At 45.2% G+C, this 20,629-nt stretch overlaps 1 protein-coding gene across 2 annotated transcripts in view; it reads left to right on the forward strand.

Annotated features, from left to right (window-relative positions):
* Positions 1 to 20,629, forward strand: part of Prp8 (pre-mRNA processing factor 8) — a 376,058-nt gene that overhangs the window by 207,622 nt on the left and 147,807 nt on the right. For both annotated transcript variants that reach the window (XM_075684108.1, XM_075684107.1), the window contains exons 18-20: positions 6,890 to 7,036; positions 12,954 to 13,164; positions 18,953 to 19,069. In XM_075684108.1, coding sequence (XP_075540223.1) covers positions 6,890 to 7,036; positions 12,954 to 13,164; positions 18,953 to 19,069 — 475 coding nt within the window. The remainder of the gene's footprint in view (positions 1 to 6,889; positions 7,037 to 12,953; positions 13,165 to 18,952; positions 19,070 to 20,629) is intronic.

Raw genomic sequence — 20,629 nt, forward strand, 5'->3', positions numbered from 1 at the left:
AGATGAAGCGTACAGCACGGTTCTGCATGGCTTCTAAGTCAGTTATAAGGTATGTCTGATGGGGGTCCCATATGGCTGACGCATACTCTATTTTAGGGCGTATTAGTGTTGTGTATGCCAATTTGCGTAAGGGTATGGGAGCAGGTTTGAGGTTATATTTAAGGAAACGAAGTGAACGGTTTGCAGATGCGAGGATATGGTTAATGTGATTATTCCACGTCAAGTTAGGGGTTAGGTGTACGCCAAGATATTTGTAGCTGGAAACTTGTTCAACAAGGCTCTCGTTTAAGATGTAAGATGTTGAAGTTCGGGGTGCCTGATTAGTAAAAGACATGAATTTAGTTTTAGCAAGATTTAGAGGCATTAGCCAGATTGAAGACCACACGGTTATTACGCTTAGGTCAGATTGAAGAATGTCATGATCACAGTTAAAGTGAATATTACGATATATGATGGCAGTCATCAGCAAATAGTCTGATATTGGATTGGATGTCGTCTGGTAGATATTAATATAAATTAGGAAAAGTAGGGGCCCAAGCACACTTTCCTGTGGTACACCAGATATTATGGGGGCTAGAGATGACTTGTGGTTGTTAACTGATGTTAATTGCGTCCTGTTAGAAAGTCTTTTATCCAAGTGACAACAGTAGAGTCGATGCTGAGAGGTGTAAGCTTGTGAATAAGTCGACGATGAGGAACACAGTCGAATACTTTTGAAAAATCTAGGAATACGGCATCTACTTGAATTACGGTGTCTATTGATGAATGTATGTCGTGAATAAAGCCAGCGAGCTGAGTGTCACATGAATAGCCTCTCTGAAAACCATGCTGTTGCTTAAAGATGAGGTTATGTTCTTCAAGGTAGTTAATGACCTGAGAGTGTATGATATGTTCGTAAAATTTACAAATGTTACTTGTTAAACAAATTGGTCAATAATTAAGCGGTGAAGGAACGATCCAACTTGAAGAATGGCACTACCTTAGCCACCTTCCAATTGTGAGGGATAATGCCTGTTGATAATGATTGTGAAAATAAGGTGGACAGTATTAGGAAGATGCTTGGGGCTGTATTTTTTAGAATTGTTTCTGTTGTTGAAGTTGGAAATGTTTAAGTTGATCGACGGCTGATAAGTGTTTCTGATTCATGAGAGGATAAACTCTGTCCCACCGCAATCATGCAAGAACAGGCCTAGCATTATTGCAGTCACTCTTTCTGTCGGGTCCCGAGCAACCACGATAATGCCGAGCTTGTTCTTACTGCATGCTTGCCGCCACTGTTTTCTCGCCGTCATCAAACATCAAACCCATAGCTTCGGCTGTGTTGGCACAGCGATGGGCATTGAGATTAGGTACACTTGCTATAAATGTGCATGCAAGAGTAAAAGATTCTAGTCTCCCCCAAAAATTACTGTTGCCACTGGATTGCCGGACGGCACAAGAAAAAAAGCGGGGATGCAATAAATTATGCGGGGAAAACAAAAATCCAGATATTCCAGAGCAAGATCGGTGGTGCATTTATTATGCAAGTGTGTTCATTATGCGAGTGTAGACAAGGCAATCTCAAGTTTTTTTTCTAACTTTGATGCCTACCTCTTTTCCTGTTAGATCAAGTGTGCATGCTACCCATGGTTGTGTTTACATGTTGGCAAGTGTGGCCTCGTCATTTCGCAAGTTTGGCACGTATGTTTATGTCACCCAGTGCCACAATGGCCTCGAAAATATGAAACACTGAGACCAGTCCGGTGAAATTTCTTAATCCAGGAAAATTCACAGATGAGACGAGGGCCACCGTGTACAGTCTAGTCATGCATTTTTCCGATTCTGTGCCTCCTTGTGATATGTTTTGTGATAAATCGAGTGGCCCTTACGCACACAACGATAAAGTTTAGTAAGTTACAGGCACATTTACACAATGCTGGCTCCTTTGGGAAGAAGCATGCTGCAGGACCAGCCGATGAGGAGAAACAATTTCGTGGTTAAAAGTGCAACGTTCAAACACAGTAAATGCAATAGCATGTTTTGGCAGCAATGAAAAGGGCAAATGTCATGGGTGTTTTCCAATATCCTATGTGTGGTCTGCAAGCCTCTTGTGCAGCTGCGTGACGGAATGGCAGCTGCAGGTAGTAGTCCACACAGTTGTCAATTGCATACTATTTGTCATAAAACACTTTGTTTCAATCTTCGCAAGCCTTTGCATTTCCTTGCACTAATACTTGCTTGTGAGTGTCGCCAGAACAAACAGCACTTATAATTCATTTAAATATGCTGTTCCTACTAAGGCTAATCGTTCTTGAACAATGCAAGATCGGAAGTGGGAACACCTTGATGTTTCCTTTTTTTTTTGAACACTTAACATTATTATAATCGCACGACAAAAGTTTCTGTGATGCAGTTTTCTTTAAGTGATTGGGCCTGACGAGACGTGCAACTGCTGTTTAGAAAGCCATTGAAATATGTTGTACAAAACATTGCGCCCTTGTTTGCATGTTTCTGAGGCAAACTAGCATAAAAAATCCAGCAGTAGGGAAATATTTGAAGTTTTGAAAACAAGTCTAATATTATACACTTACTCTTCGAATTCTTATTTGAAAAGGCACTGTTCCGTATATTCAAATATTCTAAACTAACCAAATATTTGGTTAACAACTGCCTGTTTTCTCCATCTGCTAACTATCACAAGTTATCAGAATTGAAACAATAGAAACATTCTCAAAGGAATGCAGAAACATAAGGGATGATACAAGTTTTGTTTTTGGTTTGGTAGTTAAAGGTGACTCAAAGACTTGTGTATTAGTTTCTTTGGCGGCCTAATCACATAGCATTTTTATCTTTTATGCTACGACCAGTGATGTTTTTCTTGCAATGGGCCCTTTTACATGTCCTCTTTCCATGTACATTTTTTTTTTTCGATGTTCGTCCTTTTGGATGCGAAACTCTCCCTAACAGCCATGCACCAACTCGCCCAGCGAGGAGTTCTAAACAAGTCCTTCAGCAGCCTTTTCTTTTTATTGCGAAAGCAATACTGTTCGCACTTTCGCCCCATCGGTGGTCGTGGCGCCTCCTTACACAGCTGCGCGTCACGTGACCGTGTGACGTCACGCGAGACCGAGAGACGGGCCCCCAGCTCGCGGAATCGTTGGTGGAGGCGAAGCCTTGCGTGCCGCTGCTGCGGCGCTACCGAGAGAGGGCGCTCGCTGGTGTGACGTCACGCTAGGAGGATAAATGGGGCTACAGCTCGGCTCCTCGCAGCGGTCGGCGCGCTGCCTTGCGCTATGTCGGATGATGTATATCCATAAGTTTAACAAAGGGCAACCATGTCCACACCATCAGCCGAACCAAGGCGCAGCCAAGGGTATTGCTTTCGCAATCTTCCAGGCTTAACCTAGCTAAGCCTTCAGCCAATTTTTTTTCTTTGCTATAACTTCTGATCGTTTTTCAGCAACCATTTATCTAGAAATTTTGTAAAGCTCTATTCACACAGAGCCATTCATTCTTTGAAAGCTTGTTTGCAAACAGGTTCTACAGTCCTAGAGAGGCCGTTCGTGAAGTTTCGAGAATTAGGGATCTTGTGTTTAAAACTTATTCTTTGTTCCTGACTGTTGGCTGTCTTTTTAGAGTAGTCAGTTCTTGTGGGATACCTAATTATATAGAAACAAATATTCCTGCCATAAATGTGTAAATTCGTCTGCTTTGAATTTTCGATATTCAATACTTCCTAATCATACTCGACTCATATGTATAGTGTTTGATATCTGCCCACCTCCAAAAAAAGTTATTGTTTGCACCTACCAAAAAATGAGAATGACACTCAGCACCCCTGAAATTTTATTAGCATGCTTCAGATCAGAAGGGAATACACAAGCAGTACTTGTTTTTCTTTCTCACAACTCTAAACATGGTGGCTTCTTTCGCATTTAATTTGCATACACTTCAAGCTCGATGTTGCAGAAGATTTTGTTGCTGATGTACAAAATATACTTGGCATTTGTAATTGCGTCTTATGCCCACATTTTTTTTTCTGCCTTCAAATTAGAAGCACAGTAGACGCTCGCCTTGTTGCTTCTGTTGTGGAAAAGGTATTCTGCATTGGACAGTTTCTGGAAAACACACTGTGGTTTGCAGGTTGCCGTTTCCCAACCAGTCCACATGTTTATACAGTGCCACGGGTAACGAGAGGAATAGAGAGCATGCGCAGCATGAGCAACGGGAGAGATTGCATGGACAGTGCAATGAACAAGTGAGCATGCTGTGGGGATATAGTATCTCATAGGAGTACTAACCATAGGAGCAGTGTTCACCACCTATGTTTCCCTAGCTATGTCGTGACGCCACCTGCGTTCCCACCTGCATTCGGGTGCATGAGTAAACTTCACCGCTGTTTGCGATGCCAATGTGTACGGGCATGTTCCCGGTCAGAGCGAGGCTCTGATACGCAGTGTTGGCATCGCCTCCAACATTCGACCCAGCAGTGCTGACAGGCTCCAATGCAGGGTGCGTTCTCCCGTACAGATGCTTCTGCGGATATCAAGGAAAGTGTACTGAGCAGAGAATTGTACTCTGTTGGCATCACTGAAGAGCACAGTGTAGTGAGGACACGGTGTGGCCACCGCATAGTACCGCCTGTGTGTTTGAACTCGTAAAGTTGCAAGTGTCGCAGCTACTGTATGTATTCCCCAAGAAAGGAGGCACAGTAGTCGCTGCCCATGTTTCTGTACCTATCTGGTTGTGCCAACTGCATTCCTACCTGTATTCCAGTGCACGAATAAACTTCACTTGCTGTTGCGACGCCAGTGTGTATGCGCCTGTCAAGCGGTCAGAGCGTGGCTCTGCAGGTCCTCTCATGACACAATGTTGGTGCTGCCTCTAACATTCGACAAAGAGCTCACACGTACGGCCAACCCAATGCAACCCCGAAATGTCTAAGCACCAATTGTTATGAAACATTTTCGTCAGCCACTGACATCGTTCTCAGCATTTCAAGTCTAGTAGACTTGAAATCACTCCAGTGTCTACTTAGCCTCCTGTATGAGGCCAGTGGCATTGCTCAACACAATGATCAGTGCAGTTGGTAAACCAGCATCATGCATGTAAGCTTCGTGCTTCGGCATTGCCTTGTTATCCAGTAGAGCAGTGATATCCAATGGGAATGGCATAAAAAGAATCTATCGGCTATTTTGTGAGGACACAATGTCCATAAGGCAAATTAGTGCGTTGTAGATGACAAGCCGAACAGACTGAAAAAAAAACAAACATTTTCGTTGTCTTCCTTCGCAAAAAAAGAACAAGAAAAAAAAGAAAAAGAAAACGAGCTATTGCCACTATGAGACCATGCATCGTCATGCTGCGTGCTTGGACCGTTCATTATATCGAGCAAACAGGTTTATAATGCAGTGTCTACCAAGGCTTCAGACAAACGCACAATCCACAGCCAGTCGCTCGACCACTCAAATGTGATTCATGCTGTACAATATGCTGTTATTACTAACCTGAACTATTTTTTTCGTGGGTGAAATAACAAACGAGGTAGGTGGGCAATGTATCTACAGGTAACAATTTAAATGCTTGTCCAAGTTAACAAACAGCACAACTTATTCTCTAGCAGCACGGTACCTACGCTGTAATGATTTTCATATGTTTCGTAACTACTCAATGCTGCTAAATGACAGCTTAGAACTACAATGAGAGTGCTGCAGTAAGGTCACATGAGCAAAATGAATTTTCAGAAATGCATAACTGATCTCCGAGGCTAATTCTAAGCTTAAACATGCATCACTCATCATGCTGGATGCTCCGCACTGCAGAAGCTCTGGCCATGCTTACTTGAATCACTTCAGTATGTCCCGCAGAACTGTAGAACACACCACGTCATACTAAACAGACCGTGCAATTGTGCAAACCACCACCAGACACTGCCGCCAAGTGTATACCTGGCGTACAACACGAAGCTCTCGTCCAAGCCAGGATGCCGACTGCTCATAGATGGTGCCACTGCCATATACAATATGGCAATGCCCATGAGAAAAAATTTATCGCCCAAACGCCCTGTACAGAGGGTTAACCAGCGATGCTGAAACATGCAGCCCTGGTGCTTATCACTATGTTAATCCCGACAATTCACTAAAGTCTCTCAATTTAATCCCGACAATTCATTAAAGTCTCTCAATTATTGGTTACGTCTTTGTGTTTCTTAATGAGTTTACACACACATTCGGCTGTGAAGGAGAGAACGGCATCAGTGACGATATGCCTGCAGTCTGCCGTGGTTCCTTTTGTTCGATGTCTTGAGTTTGCTTTGTGGCATGATTAGCAGCATCCACCCGCCATTGCTGCTTGCGATTCTTCAAAATTAAATTGCTTGAAAATCAAATCTGTCTGTCACATAAGACACTGAATGGCTCATACCCTCTTAAGGCATTGCTGGTGAGTGGTTCAACCTGCTCCATCTACTTGTTAGTCAAGATGGAGCTTCGTCAAATATTTAGTGTCTGAACAATTTAGAAAGTTGATAGGGGAGAAGAGAGAGGTTAAGGGATTTCTGGCAAGTGGTTCGACCTGCTGCACCTACTTGTTAGTCAAGATGGAGGTTTGTTAAATTTTTGGTGGCTGAGTTCATTGGAAAATTGGGCAAGTTAGTGACTAATCATCGTATCATGTGGGTGAAGCAGCACACTGAACAGGACAAAGCGGAGAGGACACAAGGAAACAACACTCCGTGTTTCCTTTATGCTTTGTCCTGTTCAGTGCGCTGCTTCACCCACACGGTGTGATGATTTAGTGTCTCCTGCAACTTGCTACGGCCATGACACTTCAACTTGGCTTCTTGCATGTGCATTTATGTATCCAGTGACTTTGGCATGGTTTTAGTACCTAAAATATTTGTTCTTTACAGGTTCACTGCCGAAGAAGCAAGAGACCTGATCCAGCGCTACCTAACTGAGCACCCTGACCCAAACAATGAGAACATTGTTGGGTACAACAACAAGAAGTGTTGGCCCAGAGATGCCCGTATGCGTCTCATGAAGCATGATGTTAACCTGTGAGTGAAACCCACAATATAGTGTTTCTGTTGAGCTCTAGGATGTAGTTGGCTAGAGAATTTACATTGCTGGTTTAAAAAATTATGGCCAGTTCCTAGTTCAGTGAGATTTGCAGCAACCTTGTGAGCAAGGCTGCAATTTATTTAGCTGAAGATGTGTGTAGTAGTTGCAATATAATTTAGAAAAATCTAAATGAGGGGAATATGATGGACACCCTGTATTGTATGCTTTACTGTGCACTGTACCTGTGCACAGCCTTTTAATGGCTACAGTGATAAAAGCTGCATGGGGGCTCTGATGGAGTATTGGTGTCATCAGTATGATCCTGACAAAATGGACAGCACCAAATATGGTCAGGAGAGATGCGCAATACCAACTGCATGTCATACCAAAGCTAGTCTTGTGATGGGTTACTGAAAGCTACAAAAAGTCTGCTGTGAGCCTACAAATGGCAAATGGAATGAGGGGCCACCGTACGGTATTTCATTAAGATGGCAGCCGTGAACATACAATGGTCATCCCATGCACTCACTTTCATTGGTGAGGCGATTTGTCAACTTTCTGAGGGTCGTGAGACTGCTGTGAATAGATCTGAGTTAATTTGGTGACCGTAACTTTAGTCACCGACACGTGGCACAGCTTCTATAGGCCTAACTGGCTAGACAGTGTAGCCATGACGAAAATTTGCCACTAACCGATGTGATAACGAGCTGCAAAACATCGTAGAAAACTTTTCTCTTATCAGTGATAGGTCAGGAAAGGAAGAATACAGGTTAGATTGACAACCATGGAAGCGGCGTTTGGGTCTGCGGTCGACCAGCTGGCAACTACGGCGAGCACACGTGCCAAGTTGGGGTGTGTGTTCGCATGTGGGTAGAAAGCTCCGAAGCGTGCGAATCAGGTGCATGAAGACTGAACTCGCGTATTCAATGTGATCAATGTGCCCTCCAATGGCTAATCAGACAGATCTTCACACATTCTCTTGTGGTTTTCATATGTGCTGCTGTTGTAGTTCCCTCTGTTTTCATTGCGTTAATCATTTCAAGCGGTATCACTGACCTGGCCGAACCTTGCACCAATAGAGATTGCACTCCATGGGGTGGGGACATTGCATGCTTCAGTGCACTGACCATGTCGGGGTCATTCACCGAAGGTACCAATATTTGAAAAAACGAATATTTCAGTAATCGAACATAAGATATTCAATTTGCAAACAGAATAATTCGAACATTGACTATTCGATCTGAAATGGAATGTTCGGGTATTTGCACATACCTACTTGTGGCTTCAAACGTTCTTCTAGCTTTGTTTACTACGCTTTATCTGCCCTTATTGGCCTCAATTTCAGGCAGCTTATAATTTTTCTTTATGCAGAAGGCAATAAGACTGTGAGAACATGCATACATAATCACTACTAATTACAGGGGTTCTGCTGGTTCAGGTGGCAAAAACAAAATGCACCAAGCATATCAGTGTACTGGTTTCGGCACGAGAAATTCCTAATGCCACTTGTCAATGCACATGTCTGTGGCCCAACGGTTTCAGTATTGGTCTTCTGTGCTAGAGGTTTGAAATTCGAATCCTGCCGTCGAACAGTTATAACTATTTCCTTGCCGTGGAGAAAAAAAGTTTATTTTCTTTTTGTAGGTTGTGCCAGATCTTTTTTCTGAAGGAACTACTGCACTCAATATTTTATGTAATGCATCAACAAAAGCAGAAGGAATGCACTTTTCGTGCATAAAAGTTTTATTAACGAGATCTAGGTTATAAAAAAGATATAAATTGCCAGAATCAAGATTGTGGGATAAAATTGAACAGTTTGTAAAGGCACACTTGTGTCTACTAAGAAAAAGTTGTAACACAAATTTTGAGATATGCTAAATGTATTGTCGTCTAATAGACACTATCTCTAAAAAAATCGTATAATTTCATTGAACAGGTTTTTAACTATAAAAATTTTAACTGCAAGCACTGCATTTGTGCATGCCATGTGGCAAAGCAGTGCCTCTATCTAAAACATAGTGGAATGTTGCATGTCTTGCAGTAAACTCTTTGTTTTCTGCTTGGATTTCCTGTCGTAGCATTTCTTGCAGCTTCTATAAGTCCCTATCTTGGTAGTCTCGTAAGCTCTCGAAACGGCAACAAAGATGGGCCTAAGAAATAGGCGAAATCAACCATGCTGCGACCACCTATGTTCCGGGCTGGTTTGGGTCGTCATCGCTATCAGTCACTCTGATGAAAAGGCAGCATCCTCAGACTTGCTGCTGCTCGACCCATCAATAAAATCAGCCTCAGGCGCAGTGGAATCACGACATCTGTGATCTTTCGAAGTGCGTGTGCACTGCTTCCAGAAGTGGCCATTTTTGCTTTCTACTTTGACTATCACAAAACTTCGGAATGCATTAAAAAATTGCCCCCATGCAGGAAAAAAGTGAACTGCTTGGGAAACAAAATATAGTTCTCCTTCATGTTCGATGGTGAAATGTGTCTGTGAGCAGCACAGAAGGTTTCCAAATCGGCTTTTCAAACCATTGATAGCAGGCTAACGATGCTCAGTAGGCGCAGTAGGGAAAGAGTTCATAATGTTTAAGTAAATTGTTATATTATTTATAACACCATAGTTTGTTGCAAATGATGAGTTTGCAAAGTCTCGAAGCCGTTCAAAGACATAGGGACGATGTTTAGGCGAGTCCCTGTACTAACCGCCCTTCCCATGGTGGCTGAACCGCCCTGCTTGCAGCTCCAGTAGACACTAGCGCCACAGTTCCCTCTGTTAATTACTGTATGAAACTCTATGTCATAGTCTACCGCGGCTGCCACAGGGTGCCACCATGAGCTGTCTCATTGCTGAGACTTTCAATATTTGGGCTGGGCCAGCAGGACATTGATTCCTTGTGCCCCCTTGTCGTCTTTCCTGTGTAGCTTCCAGCACGTAAGTGGAAAGGTAATGGAAGAGAAAGCCGCTCATTTGGCCCAATAGCTTAGCTTGTGATTGAAGGATTTGAAAAAGTTTTCCAGCTGGAGATTCATGAGGATACATACGCTTGATATCACTCTATGATTATATGAGCATTATGATCTAGAGTTTACACTTACTAGCAGAGCTACCCACACAGTAACGAGTGGAACAGCAAAACTGGGGCTGCCTTCATTGCATGTCGGCACACATTATGAATGGCAACGCATGGAACTGCAGGTCACATGTAAGAGGTCAGGTTACTGTATAAACGTGTCTTTTTGCTTTCGAAAACTTGGCTTTGCTTGGCCAGAAACAAACTTGACTAGTATATTGCCAAAGCAGTATGTGAATGCTATTCTGGACACTGTCAAATTCTGCCAAATTGTCAGATTCTGCAGTGGCAACATTTTGAACCAATTAGAGGGAATTAGTAATAAACTTCTGAGCCAATTGGAGCTGATAATGTGCCAAATTCGACAAGGTCCAAAATACCACCTTTGGACCGGAAATTGCGAAGCAACGTAGCTATTATTGCAGGAATAATTTAACTATTGAGGAAGCATGACCAACATGAACATTTCCTTGTTCATGTAATTTGTTAGGGCTGGGGCAGCACTTGTCGTCTACCTGCCACCAATGCCTGTGTAAAATCGCTATCAGGCTCATCTCTGTTCCCAGCATTCCAGACATCGCAGAAGTTCGCAAGAAGATGGAGGCTTGAAGTGATAGTAACGGCTAAATAAACATTATCTTTGGAGCCAACCTTTGGACAAGGCAGATTGTCTCTGTCAGGGCAGCATCTGCTTTCCTTAGCACTGTTTTTATGTGCCTGTAGCTCACACTCCCGCACCCTCATCAGGTGAGAGGGAGAATAAACTTGTGCATAGAGTAGGGAAATTTAACTGAAAGTGTTAAAAAATTTCTTTTTTTTTGAGCATTTTAACTTCAATACTCTTACTCTGTGTATCTGCTTATTTTAATCCTCCTCACCCATTGAGTGTGGGGAGAGTTCATAAAGAAGCTGATTATGAAAGAAACTGCTGCTCTGACGAATACAAGCCCCCTTCTCAAAAGGTTGGCTCCAGCAACATTTTCTCGTTCAACCACTGCTAGTGTTTACAGCATAGGAATTCATAAACGCTATCGCAACTTTATAGAGAAAAATTCAGATAAAAAAAAATGTTCCACAGTGTTCTCCTCGTTATCACGACAGTACTGGACAGTCTGGCTGGTAAGCTTTCCATGACATTAAAGAAGTTTGGCTGAACCCATCTCACGATGACTGTCAACTGTATGCATTGAATCAATATGGCCTTTAACATATTGCCACCACAGAAACAAGTAATTTATGAGGTGTGTACTGCCGTGAGACTCCCCTCTCGCGCTTGCCTAAGAACACACGGTGCCATCTAGCACCGCTGCTGGAAAGCTTGGTGTGGCATCTGAAATGCATGGTGCACTAGTACGTGCAAATGCTGAGAAACATGTCATGCAGCAACCAGTTTTCTTTCTCACCCTTCTTTCTTTTTTTCTGGACACGCTGCGCCATCTAGTAGCACTGCCAAGATGTCTGCGCGTGACCTTCAAGACAAGAAGCGTCGTGCGCCAGTACCTGCGAACACTGAGAATTGTTCCCTCGCTTGCCGCACACACAGTGGGACATACTGTGTGACCCAAGTTGATGAGACGTCCATTGAAGAGTGGCATATACCCAGTTCGTTCATGGCACAACTCTGTAAAGCATTGGCGTGAAAGACATACATCGAAAAGCAGCACCTACCCACTGCATTTGTCACAGCCTGCTAATGCGTCGAGTAGCTGTGCGAACAGCTACTCGACTTTCCGTTGTGATGTGGGCTTGATTCTACTCTGCATCGTAGAAATTTGAGGGATCTCTTATGTCATTGTAGAGCGGCACAATCCCACTGGCACATAACATACCTAATTACCGAAGTTGGCATTGGAGACGTTCATTGAAGAGCGGAACACACCTACTGGCCCAGTGACCCAAGTTGACATCAAAGAGGTGGTTCATTGAAGATCAGCATAGACCGAGCGGCACATACTCCAAGCTCCAAGTCCGTGTTAAAGAGTGTTCAAGGTGCAACCCTCAGGTGCTCGTTCGTGCAGCAAGCATCAGCATCGGTGAAACTAAGCGAACAAGCACAGCGAAAGAAGAGAGAGAATGTGGAGCGGAGGAGGAGGGCGCAATGGAACCATGAGGCGAAAAGCGGAAGAGGAGGATATGCTGAAAGGGTTTGAAGAGAAGTGTCGTGTGGCGACAATGGCAACAAGATGGCGCCAGAGTTGTGTGCGTCGTCTCTGAGGTCTGTGGGCGGTGGCTGCTTTGAATCGCACCCACATGTCACCCACGCACTGGCTGTCGCAATTACAAGATTGGCAAGGCATGCGCGCAACACTTTGTTCTGTTTTGCAACGTGCAGCACGAGACAGATTGTCTGCACCAGCCAATATATCGTGAAATGAAAACGCTTATAGAGCTGCACTCAAATTTCGAATTGGGGAGTATCATAATTGTCAGTGAATTTTTTTTCAAACAGCAATGTCTGCCCAGTGCCACATCTACAGTGATCTATGCCGGCGTGAAAGAGCTTCGTTGAAGAGACCGACGTATGTACACATTGGCATATTTATTTATGCAAGTTGATTCGATAGTTGCTTTTGAACCTGTCAGCAAAGCAGCTCGATGCTCTAACCATTCTACCATGGACTACACATTAACACAGGTAGGTGGGAAAATGGTTAGATGCAAAGATAAATACATGCAAATGTACATAGATAGGTAGCCCCTGGAAAGTGCGTGAACCACCTTAAGAATGCTAACGCATTGCAAAAGTGGGTGCCATACATTTTGGTTGTCTGTCTGTCTGTGCTAATTTTGCTGATGCATCCTCACTTGTGGTGTAAAAATGTGCTGACTTGTGCATGCGGTGCAGGGGCCGTGCAGTGTTTTGGGACATCAAGAACCGACTGCCACGGTCAGTGACAACAGTCCAGTGGGAGGGCAGCTTTGTGTCGGTGTACAGCAAGGACAACCCCAACCTGCTGTTTAACATGGGTGGCTTCGAGTGCCGCATCTTGCCCAAGTGCCGCATGACCCACGAGGAGTTCAGCCACAAGGATGGCGTGTGGAACCTGCAGAATGAGGTGGGTGGGCCTGAATACAGCCGAACCTTATTACAATAAACAACTGTGTTTGGGCTTCAGGTGCTTCTGTAGCGGTTGCTTTCATGAAGCAGCATTTAAAGTTGCGAAGGTGAGTCATGCAACATAAGAATGTTGTGTTGAAAGCTTTCCTTCCTATAGTGCCCATCCTTCTTTTCACCAATGTGCATGAAGTTAAAAAGATGTTTCTGATAGAGGTCTCCGAATACTCAAATATCACCGAATCGAGTAGTGAATGTTCGAATAATTTGATTTGCAAATCGAATCTACTATTTGATTTTGCGAATACAGTAGAATCTTGATACAAATATCTTGGTATGGCGCAAAAGTTTGTATCACCTAAAATTCTTATAACGAAAAAAAAAGTACCATATTTACTTGATTCTAACGTGCCCTCAATTGTAACGCGCACCCGTTTTTCGAGAACAAAAAAAAAAAAAAGGGTGGGAGGGGGGGGAACAGCCTCGATTGCAATGCACACCTGTTTGCCATGACTTAAAGAAAGAAAAAGTCCTTTACAGTACTGTGCATCTCATTCTTCCGTACAGGAATACATTTTTCTCTCATTTGCAAAAAGCAAAGATTTACTCGCAATGCACTATAGTTGTGATAAATAAAAAAAAGTTGCAGTTTCGCGCGAAAGGCGGAGCATCGATTACGATAGCAAATTAGTAGACAGCTATACGGTTTTAAGTAAAACTCCTGCTTGGGCTAGTTGGTTCATGCTTGAATTAGTAAAGGCAAGGCGCAGAAGACCAGCACTCAAGAAGAACACAAACGGGGCGCCGGTCCTGTCGTTTGTGTTCTTCTTCTTGAGTCCTGGTCTTCTGCGCCTTGCCTTTACTAATTCAAATATATGGTTTTATCGACCATATAAACTTTTAACACATTTGCTTACTGACTAAATTAACAAGCGTGAACATGTCTCACTCAATGACCGCGGAAACTCTTTAAACACAGGAGTGAGGAAGTGCGGTAGCAGGAGCGAGGGAATTGACCTTTGTGCTGCCTCTCGCTTCGATGTGAACTAAGCGCCGAGGATACAGCCCGGTGCGCCTAGATGCGTAGACACTGTCTCCATCTTAGATCGCTTTAAAATAGAGATGCGCGGCCGCGCCGTACGTAGCAGCCGCCGTAGAGAACACATCTCCTGTTTGCGCGAGTCCTGCACGCAAGTTGCGGGAACTCCGAACGCCCGTGTTGCGGCCTGATTTCCATCTGCCTCCGTACACGTGATCACTTTCCTTTTAATTATGGCATCATGATGAAGTCGGCAAGTCTTTGCAGTCAGCACTTACATGCTGATAGTGCCAACGCAGAAAATGGCAAGACGGACAGTGCAACACCTCGTATGAGGTGGCCATGTTGAAATGCCGATGGTGATATGGTAACACAGATTTAGGACCGTACTCAATTCTAAGGCGTGCGCAATTTTGGGACCCGTTTTATTGGAAAAAAGGAGGGCGTTACATTCGAGTAAATACGGTGAAATTGAAGCCCAAGCAGATCGGCATGAAGTTTTATGCGTATAGGACATACCCGATAACCTGTGTTCTCATGTCTTGTCAAGTGATGACACAACGCCAGCTCATCAATGTCGCCAGTGGGCGACGCGATTGCTGCGAGAAGTGTTCCTCAAGCGATAGCTTTTGGGGATACAGTCACTTACGCGCGATTTCACGTCTTGGCATCGAATGTGCCGTTGCACGCTGCTCTGTTTACGCGCAATCAGATAAGCCTGAATCTTGGAGGGGATATTGTACGGTCACTATAGCCGGCTGAAAGCACAGTCACTGCTTGTACACGTACCGCATGCGACAGCAGCGTAGCACACGTTGCGTCATCTTCCGACTCGGAGTCATCGTCCGGCGGTCCAGCAGAAACCTGACGAATGATCTTGCCGTCATCGAGTTCTGCTCATGTCAGTACAGCAATGTCAGCACCTGTGAAGCTGTCAAATGAGACTGTGCCTGGAATCGCAATGCAACCACTGCGCAGGTCTCGGCAGAACATTTTCGGCGTCAGTAGGGAGCATATCAGAAGGCGACAAATCCTAGGCCTCCCAGCACCTGCTTGCCGGCATTCCCCAGCGCAGTATGCGCGGGCACTGTTGGCGCTATTAGACACTTGACGTGATGTTTCCGTATGCCGCATTGGATCACCGCAACCTCGACACAGCACACAAAGCAAACACCACCTCACCGTCACGCCGACACCAGTCGCGCAAACTAAAAACGCGGCCTACTCGCAGCGTCGTGCACAAAGAAAGAAGCAAATCAGCTGCTGAATTGTCTTGCATGGCTTACTAAGCTGAGACCAGAACTGCTGTAGCCACTCTGTCGAACCAGGCAGAAACGATGATGATGAGCGAGGATTTGCAGTAGTGCCACTTCATGGGGCAGCAAGGAGGCTCCGTTCAAAACAAAAATGGCGTTCAGCAAGTCGAACCATGCACCGGTCAGTCGGTGCATGGTGCTCTCGATCGAGTTAGCTCAAGGAGTGTCCGAAAAATCAGACGAGAGGTTGCAAGGTGTCCGAACTTTCGGCAGTTGTTATACAGTATGGTCTATGGGGAGAATGGGGCGATGCCGCGAAGCAGACAGAATAATCGAGCATGTCCGAAAAATCAGTCGGCGACTGTATTTATTAAAATAAAGGACACCTGGCTGTACTTTATGTTTCCGTCAAATTTACCCCAGTTTTAGTTTCTTGATTTGGCTCTTCTATAAAAAAAAAATCTCGTATTAGCTGCAAGCATTCCATGACAGCTTGCAGCGCCTACATCATGACTACACCGTGTAGGCCATTGGGGCTAATCGGTGCTGCATTGGCAGCTACAAATAGTTTGTTGCCGAATCATATTCGCAGCAGCCATGCGATACTCGGGAAATCCAACAAACTGCCCCGCGAATGAAAACAAATGTACGGTATGTTGCCACACAAGCTTGCCATGACCTTCTTGATTTCAGAAGCTTTGACTGAAAGCAAATCACGCCACTCCTGAAAATGAAAGGGTGCCTGCTCTTTACCGTCCACCTGTGCAGCACCAATGATGACTGCATGTGGAGTCGTTAACGAGTCGCATGATGCGTGGTTTGTGCTTTCATCTGTCGCACAGATTGGCCTTTGGATGACCCGTCTGCCATAAAAATGGGAAAACCCTTCTATATTTTTTTAGGAAAGCTGGAATGCAAAGGTTTCTATGCAATAAAAGATCAGCATAAGACACGGGCCCACTGTTAAATTGAGAACCTCATTTACAACATAACATCACCAACTTTTTAGCTTGAGAGAGAAAAAATCTCATAATTCTTTTTTCAACAGACATCCTATTGATAAAACGATTATTTTCCAAACCTTCATATTAGAACTGAGATGTAATCAGTTCTTACGTACTAATTTGGAGTTCCCTTTAATAAGAGCAGACCTTACTCTGTATCTTGATTTATGTATACCTAAGTTACTGACAGATTGCCACATTTTTTAATACTATTATGTTTTTGTAGATTCCTTATTTATTACCATAACGTATTTACTCGCATAATAGGCGCACTCGCATAATAGGCGCACCTCCAGTTTGGTCGCGGAAAATCAGATTTTTTTATTTCCGCGCATAATAGGTGCACCCCGAACTTGGCACTGTGATCAGTACCGCATTTACACGATTGCAAGCCGATGCCCTCCTGCCCCTCCATCTCGGGTGGGGAAAAAAAAAACAAAAAAAAAAAAACGCACGCACATTCCACAACCCAAGCTTATCAACGCATTTGCTGGACTACTAGTCTCATTAGTGTTGCTGCCGTCGCAGCTGCTGAGGGCCCACAGCACATACAACATCGCCCTCCCCGAACCGCCGCGAAGCCAACGAGCACGACGACTTAATGTGTCCCTAGAAAAGAAAAAAAAAAAAAAAATCCATCAACGAGCGAAAAATAGTTCTTCCATCAACTATCGATAACACCCCCCTCCCCTCCAAACCGCCGCACGGATGTAAGCTTTTCGCTACCTTCGCTTGGAAAGCTGGGCGACTCTCGGAGGCCGGGCGACTCGACACAAGCGACAGTGCCATCGCCATCAATGCTCTACACAGGCTGACACAGGCAAAGAAAAGACAAAACGCCACATCTCGCCATTTTGCAAGCGGTGTGCAGTTCGTGTGGTCGCGTGTTCCGCAATGGGCAAGTACGGCAGCTACACGGCTGCATTCAAACTGAAAGCTGTGCAGTATGCACTCGAGCATGGAAACCGTGCTGCAAGCAGGCATTTCAGTGTCGGTGAAACAAGCATTCGCTACTGGCGAGGTCAGCAAGAAAAGCTTCAGACCACAAAGAAGTTGCGACGGGCCTTCCGCGGTGCAAAGTCGGGAAAGTATCTGCAAGTGGAAGATCAACTAGTTCAACACATACGGGGCCTTCGACAGGACGGCTGTGCAGTGTCTCTCGACATAGTGCAGACTGAGGCGCGCAGAATTGCGCGAGCGCAGGGCATCGAAGCGAAAGACTTCAAAGCAAGCTCCGGATGGCCAACGCGCTTCATGCGACGCCACGGACTTACCCTGAGCAGGTGCACAACGTTGTGCCAGCGCTTGCCCTCAGCATACGAGGACAAGGTACTCGAGTTCCACCGTTTTGTCGTACGGCTTTGGCAGCAAAAAAACTTCATTTTGTCATAGATAGGTAATGCAGATCAGACTCCTCTCTGTTTCGACATGCCGAGAAATACAACAGTAGAGGAAAAAGGTGCACTAAGTGTGCTTATTCAAACATCTGGCACAGAAAAACAAAGGTGTACTGTCATGTTGGCAGTGACTGCGGATGGGCGCAAACTACTGCCTTATGTTATTTTTAAGAGAAAGACGCTTCCAAAGGGAAATTTCCCTTGAGACATCTACGTGAGGGTCCAAGAGAAAGGTTTGTTGTCCGCGGAATTGATGGTGGACTGGGTCAAGACCGTCTGGGGCCGGATGCCGGGCGGCCTGTTGTATCCGGCCATGCTCGTTTAGACAGTTTTCGCGGGCACCTTGTAGAACGTGTACGAGAAAAGTTGTCAGAGCTGCGCACAGATATTGCCGTGATTCCGGGAGGCCTCACTTCCGTGCTGCAACCTTTGAACGTTTCCCTTAATAAGCCTTTTAACGACAACGTTCGAAGGCTGTACACCAATTGGATGGCTGGAGGACAGCGTCAACTAACCCCCGGTGTCAAAATTAAGAGGCCACCTATGGAAATGTTATGCGAATGGATAGTGGAAGCTTGGCGAGAGATCTCCGATGACGTCGTCAGGAAACGTTTTATAAAGACTGGGATCTCCAATGCACTGGATGCAAGCGAAGACGACATGCTGTGGAGCTCAGACAAGGACGACGAGTCTCCACACGGCGGTGATGAGGATGTTCTCTCCGACTTGGACTCTGAATAGTCTTAATAAATTTTACGTGTGTGTTCAGTCACCGTCTCTCGCCTGCTCATTAAAAGGTAAGTAGGTAGCTTTTATTTTCCCTTTTATGCTGGATTTATTGGTAAATTATGTGTGATTAGCCATATTCCTGACATATGTTAAAATTTGAACCCCGAGAATGCGAGTTGAAAAAATTTCGTAAATTTTACCCCGCATAATAGGCGCACCCGGAACTTCGAGTAGGATTTTCTGAAAAAAAAAGTGCGCCTATTATGCGAGTAAATACGGTATATATATTTATTAAAATGTGAAATAAATAACTGACAAAGCTAATTCATATTTGTTGAACGTGTTCAACAACTTGTGTGCACAGGTGACTAAGGAAAGGACAGCGCAGTGCTTCCTCCGTGTGGATGATGAGTCGATGCAGCGTTTTCACAATCGAGTTCGACAGATTCTCATGGCCTCTGGATCAACCACTTTCACAAAGGTAGGTGGCCAGGTCATTGTGAACATTTATTTTCTGTGTTAATGCAGACACACTAGCACTTTTCTAATAGTGAATGCATCTGACTATAATATTGCTTATTGCAGATTGGTCCTCAACACTGCATGTTGGCTATAGTATAACGATACAGCCAAACCTCAAATAAGACTCTGTTATAATGAATTACTGGATACACTTTAGACCACTTATAATGTAACCGTTTATAGCGCAGAACTGGCTACAATGCGTCCTTTTCTGACTCCCGTGTACCCTCCCATAGAACTCCATGTATACGCATGCTGTTTACAGTGCAGCTGCGAGATACGAAGTACCGGTTATAATGCGGCGTCCGCAGGAAGATCCTGCTGACAAGCATAGTAGCGAGCATTCTCAACGAGGTGTGTTGGCCAATGGGAGGGGTGAGCAATGAGTGTGATGCGGAGGAGGAGCGAGCATGAACGAGGGGAAGAAAGAGAAAGAAAAAGCGGCGGCAGTGCGATGCGGGCACGCTGTGGTTGCCTAGGCAACGAAGAAGCTTTTTGCTCTGCTTCTTGGCTGGCAGTGGTGTGCTTTGCACTGAATATAGCTTCAGTTCCTCTGCGCCCGTGGCAATGCACGTCGTCGTGAGGTGCAGGTATCGAGTGTGCGACCTTGACTCCTGTCGGTTTAGACAGTGTTCCACAAATTTAGTTTGGAGCTATTAGGCCTTATGTGTACTTGTGAGTTGGTGCCATTCCTACCAATGTGTGCACGTACAGGCTTGGTAGGCATGTGCAGAAGTTGCGGCAGCTAATCCTCAATTTCGGCACGCCGGGCTGTGCCAACACATCCAACATAACACAAGGCTGGTGCATTCAATCTTTGATGTCATGTGTGGCGATGCAAGACTCTCACGCGTCCCCTGATATCTTGTTTTCCCGCATGGCTTACGTCTCCTGCAGTGTGGCCTCGCCGCGTGGCTTGGCGCCCGCGGCGGTCGGAGTGGTTGAAGCGCAGTGCGAGAGATGGCGCGAGTGTTGCGCTGCTAACGCCGCCTTACGGCGGGGTTACTTGGGTGCGGGAAAGACAAAGCGCTTCCTTTTTGGTTTGGGACGGCAAGCAGCGCAGTCGTGCCACGCGTGCACTGATCCATGCTTCTGCAATACCGTCTCGTGAGGCCTCATGCGAAAGAGCCACCGTTCGCTTGACCGTACGCGCGAACGACCAGGCATTAGGATCCAGCACGGGGCGAACATATTCGCTCACTATCCGATCGCAGTGAGTCGGACTTCCGCGTTTTGTCGCGCGCCCACATCTGGCTGCCCAATGTGGACCTCTTGGGGCATCGGATGATAGATTTGACAGTTTTGCTTCGTTCGAGACCTTTGTTTGAACTGAAGCGTAGGGCTCGCATGGATTTTGATCGCTAGCGTTGGCGGCGTGCTTTCTTGAGCGAGGCGACGGTGGCTGTAGTGTGTTCGAACATGTCAACATGCTAAGCCTTTTCGCAAGTGTTTTTTTTTTAATGACATTCGTCGGTACGAGAGCCACGTGGTCTGCATCCTGGGAGAGCAAGGCTTAGCG

The sequence above is a fragment of the Dermacentor variabilis genome, chromosome 3 (genome assembly GCF_050947875.1).
Source record: "Dermacentor variabilis isolate Ectoservices chromosome 3, ASM5094787v1, whole genome shotgun sequence".
NCBI lineage: Eukaryota > Metazoa > Arthropoda > Arachnida > Ixodida > Ixodidae > Dermacentor > Dermacentor variabilis.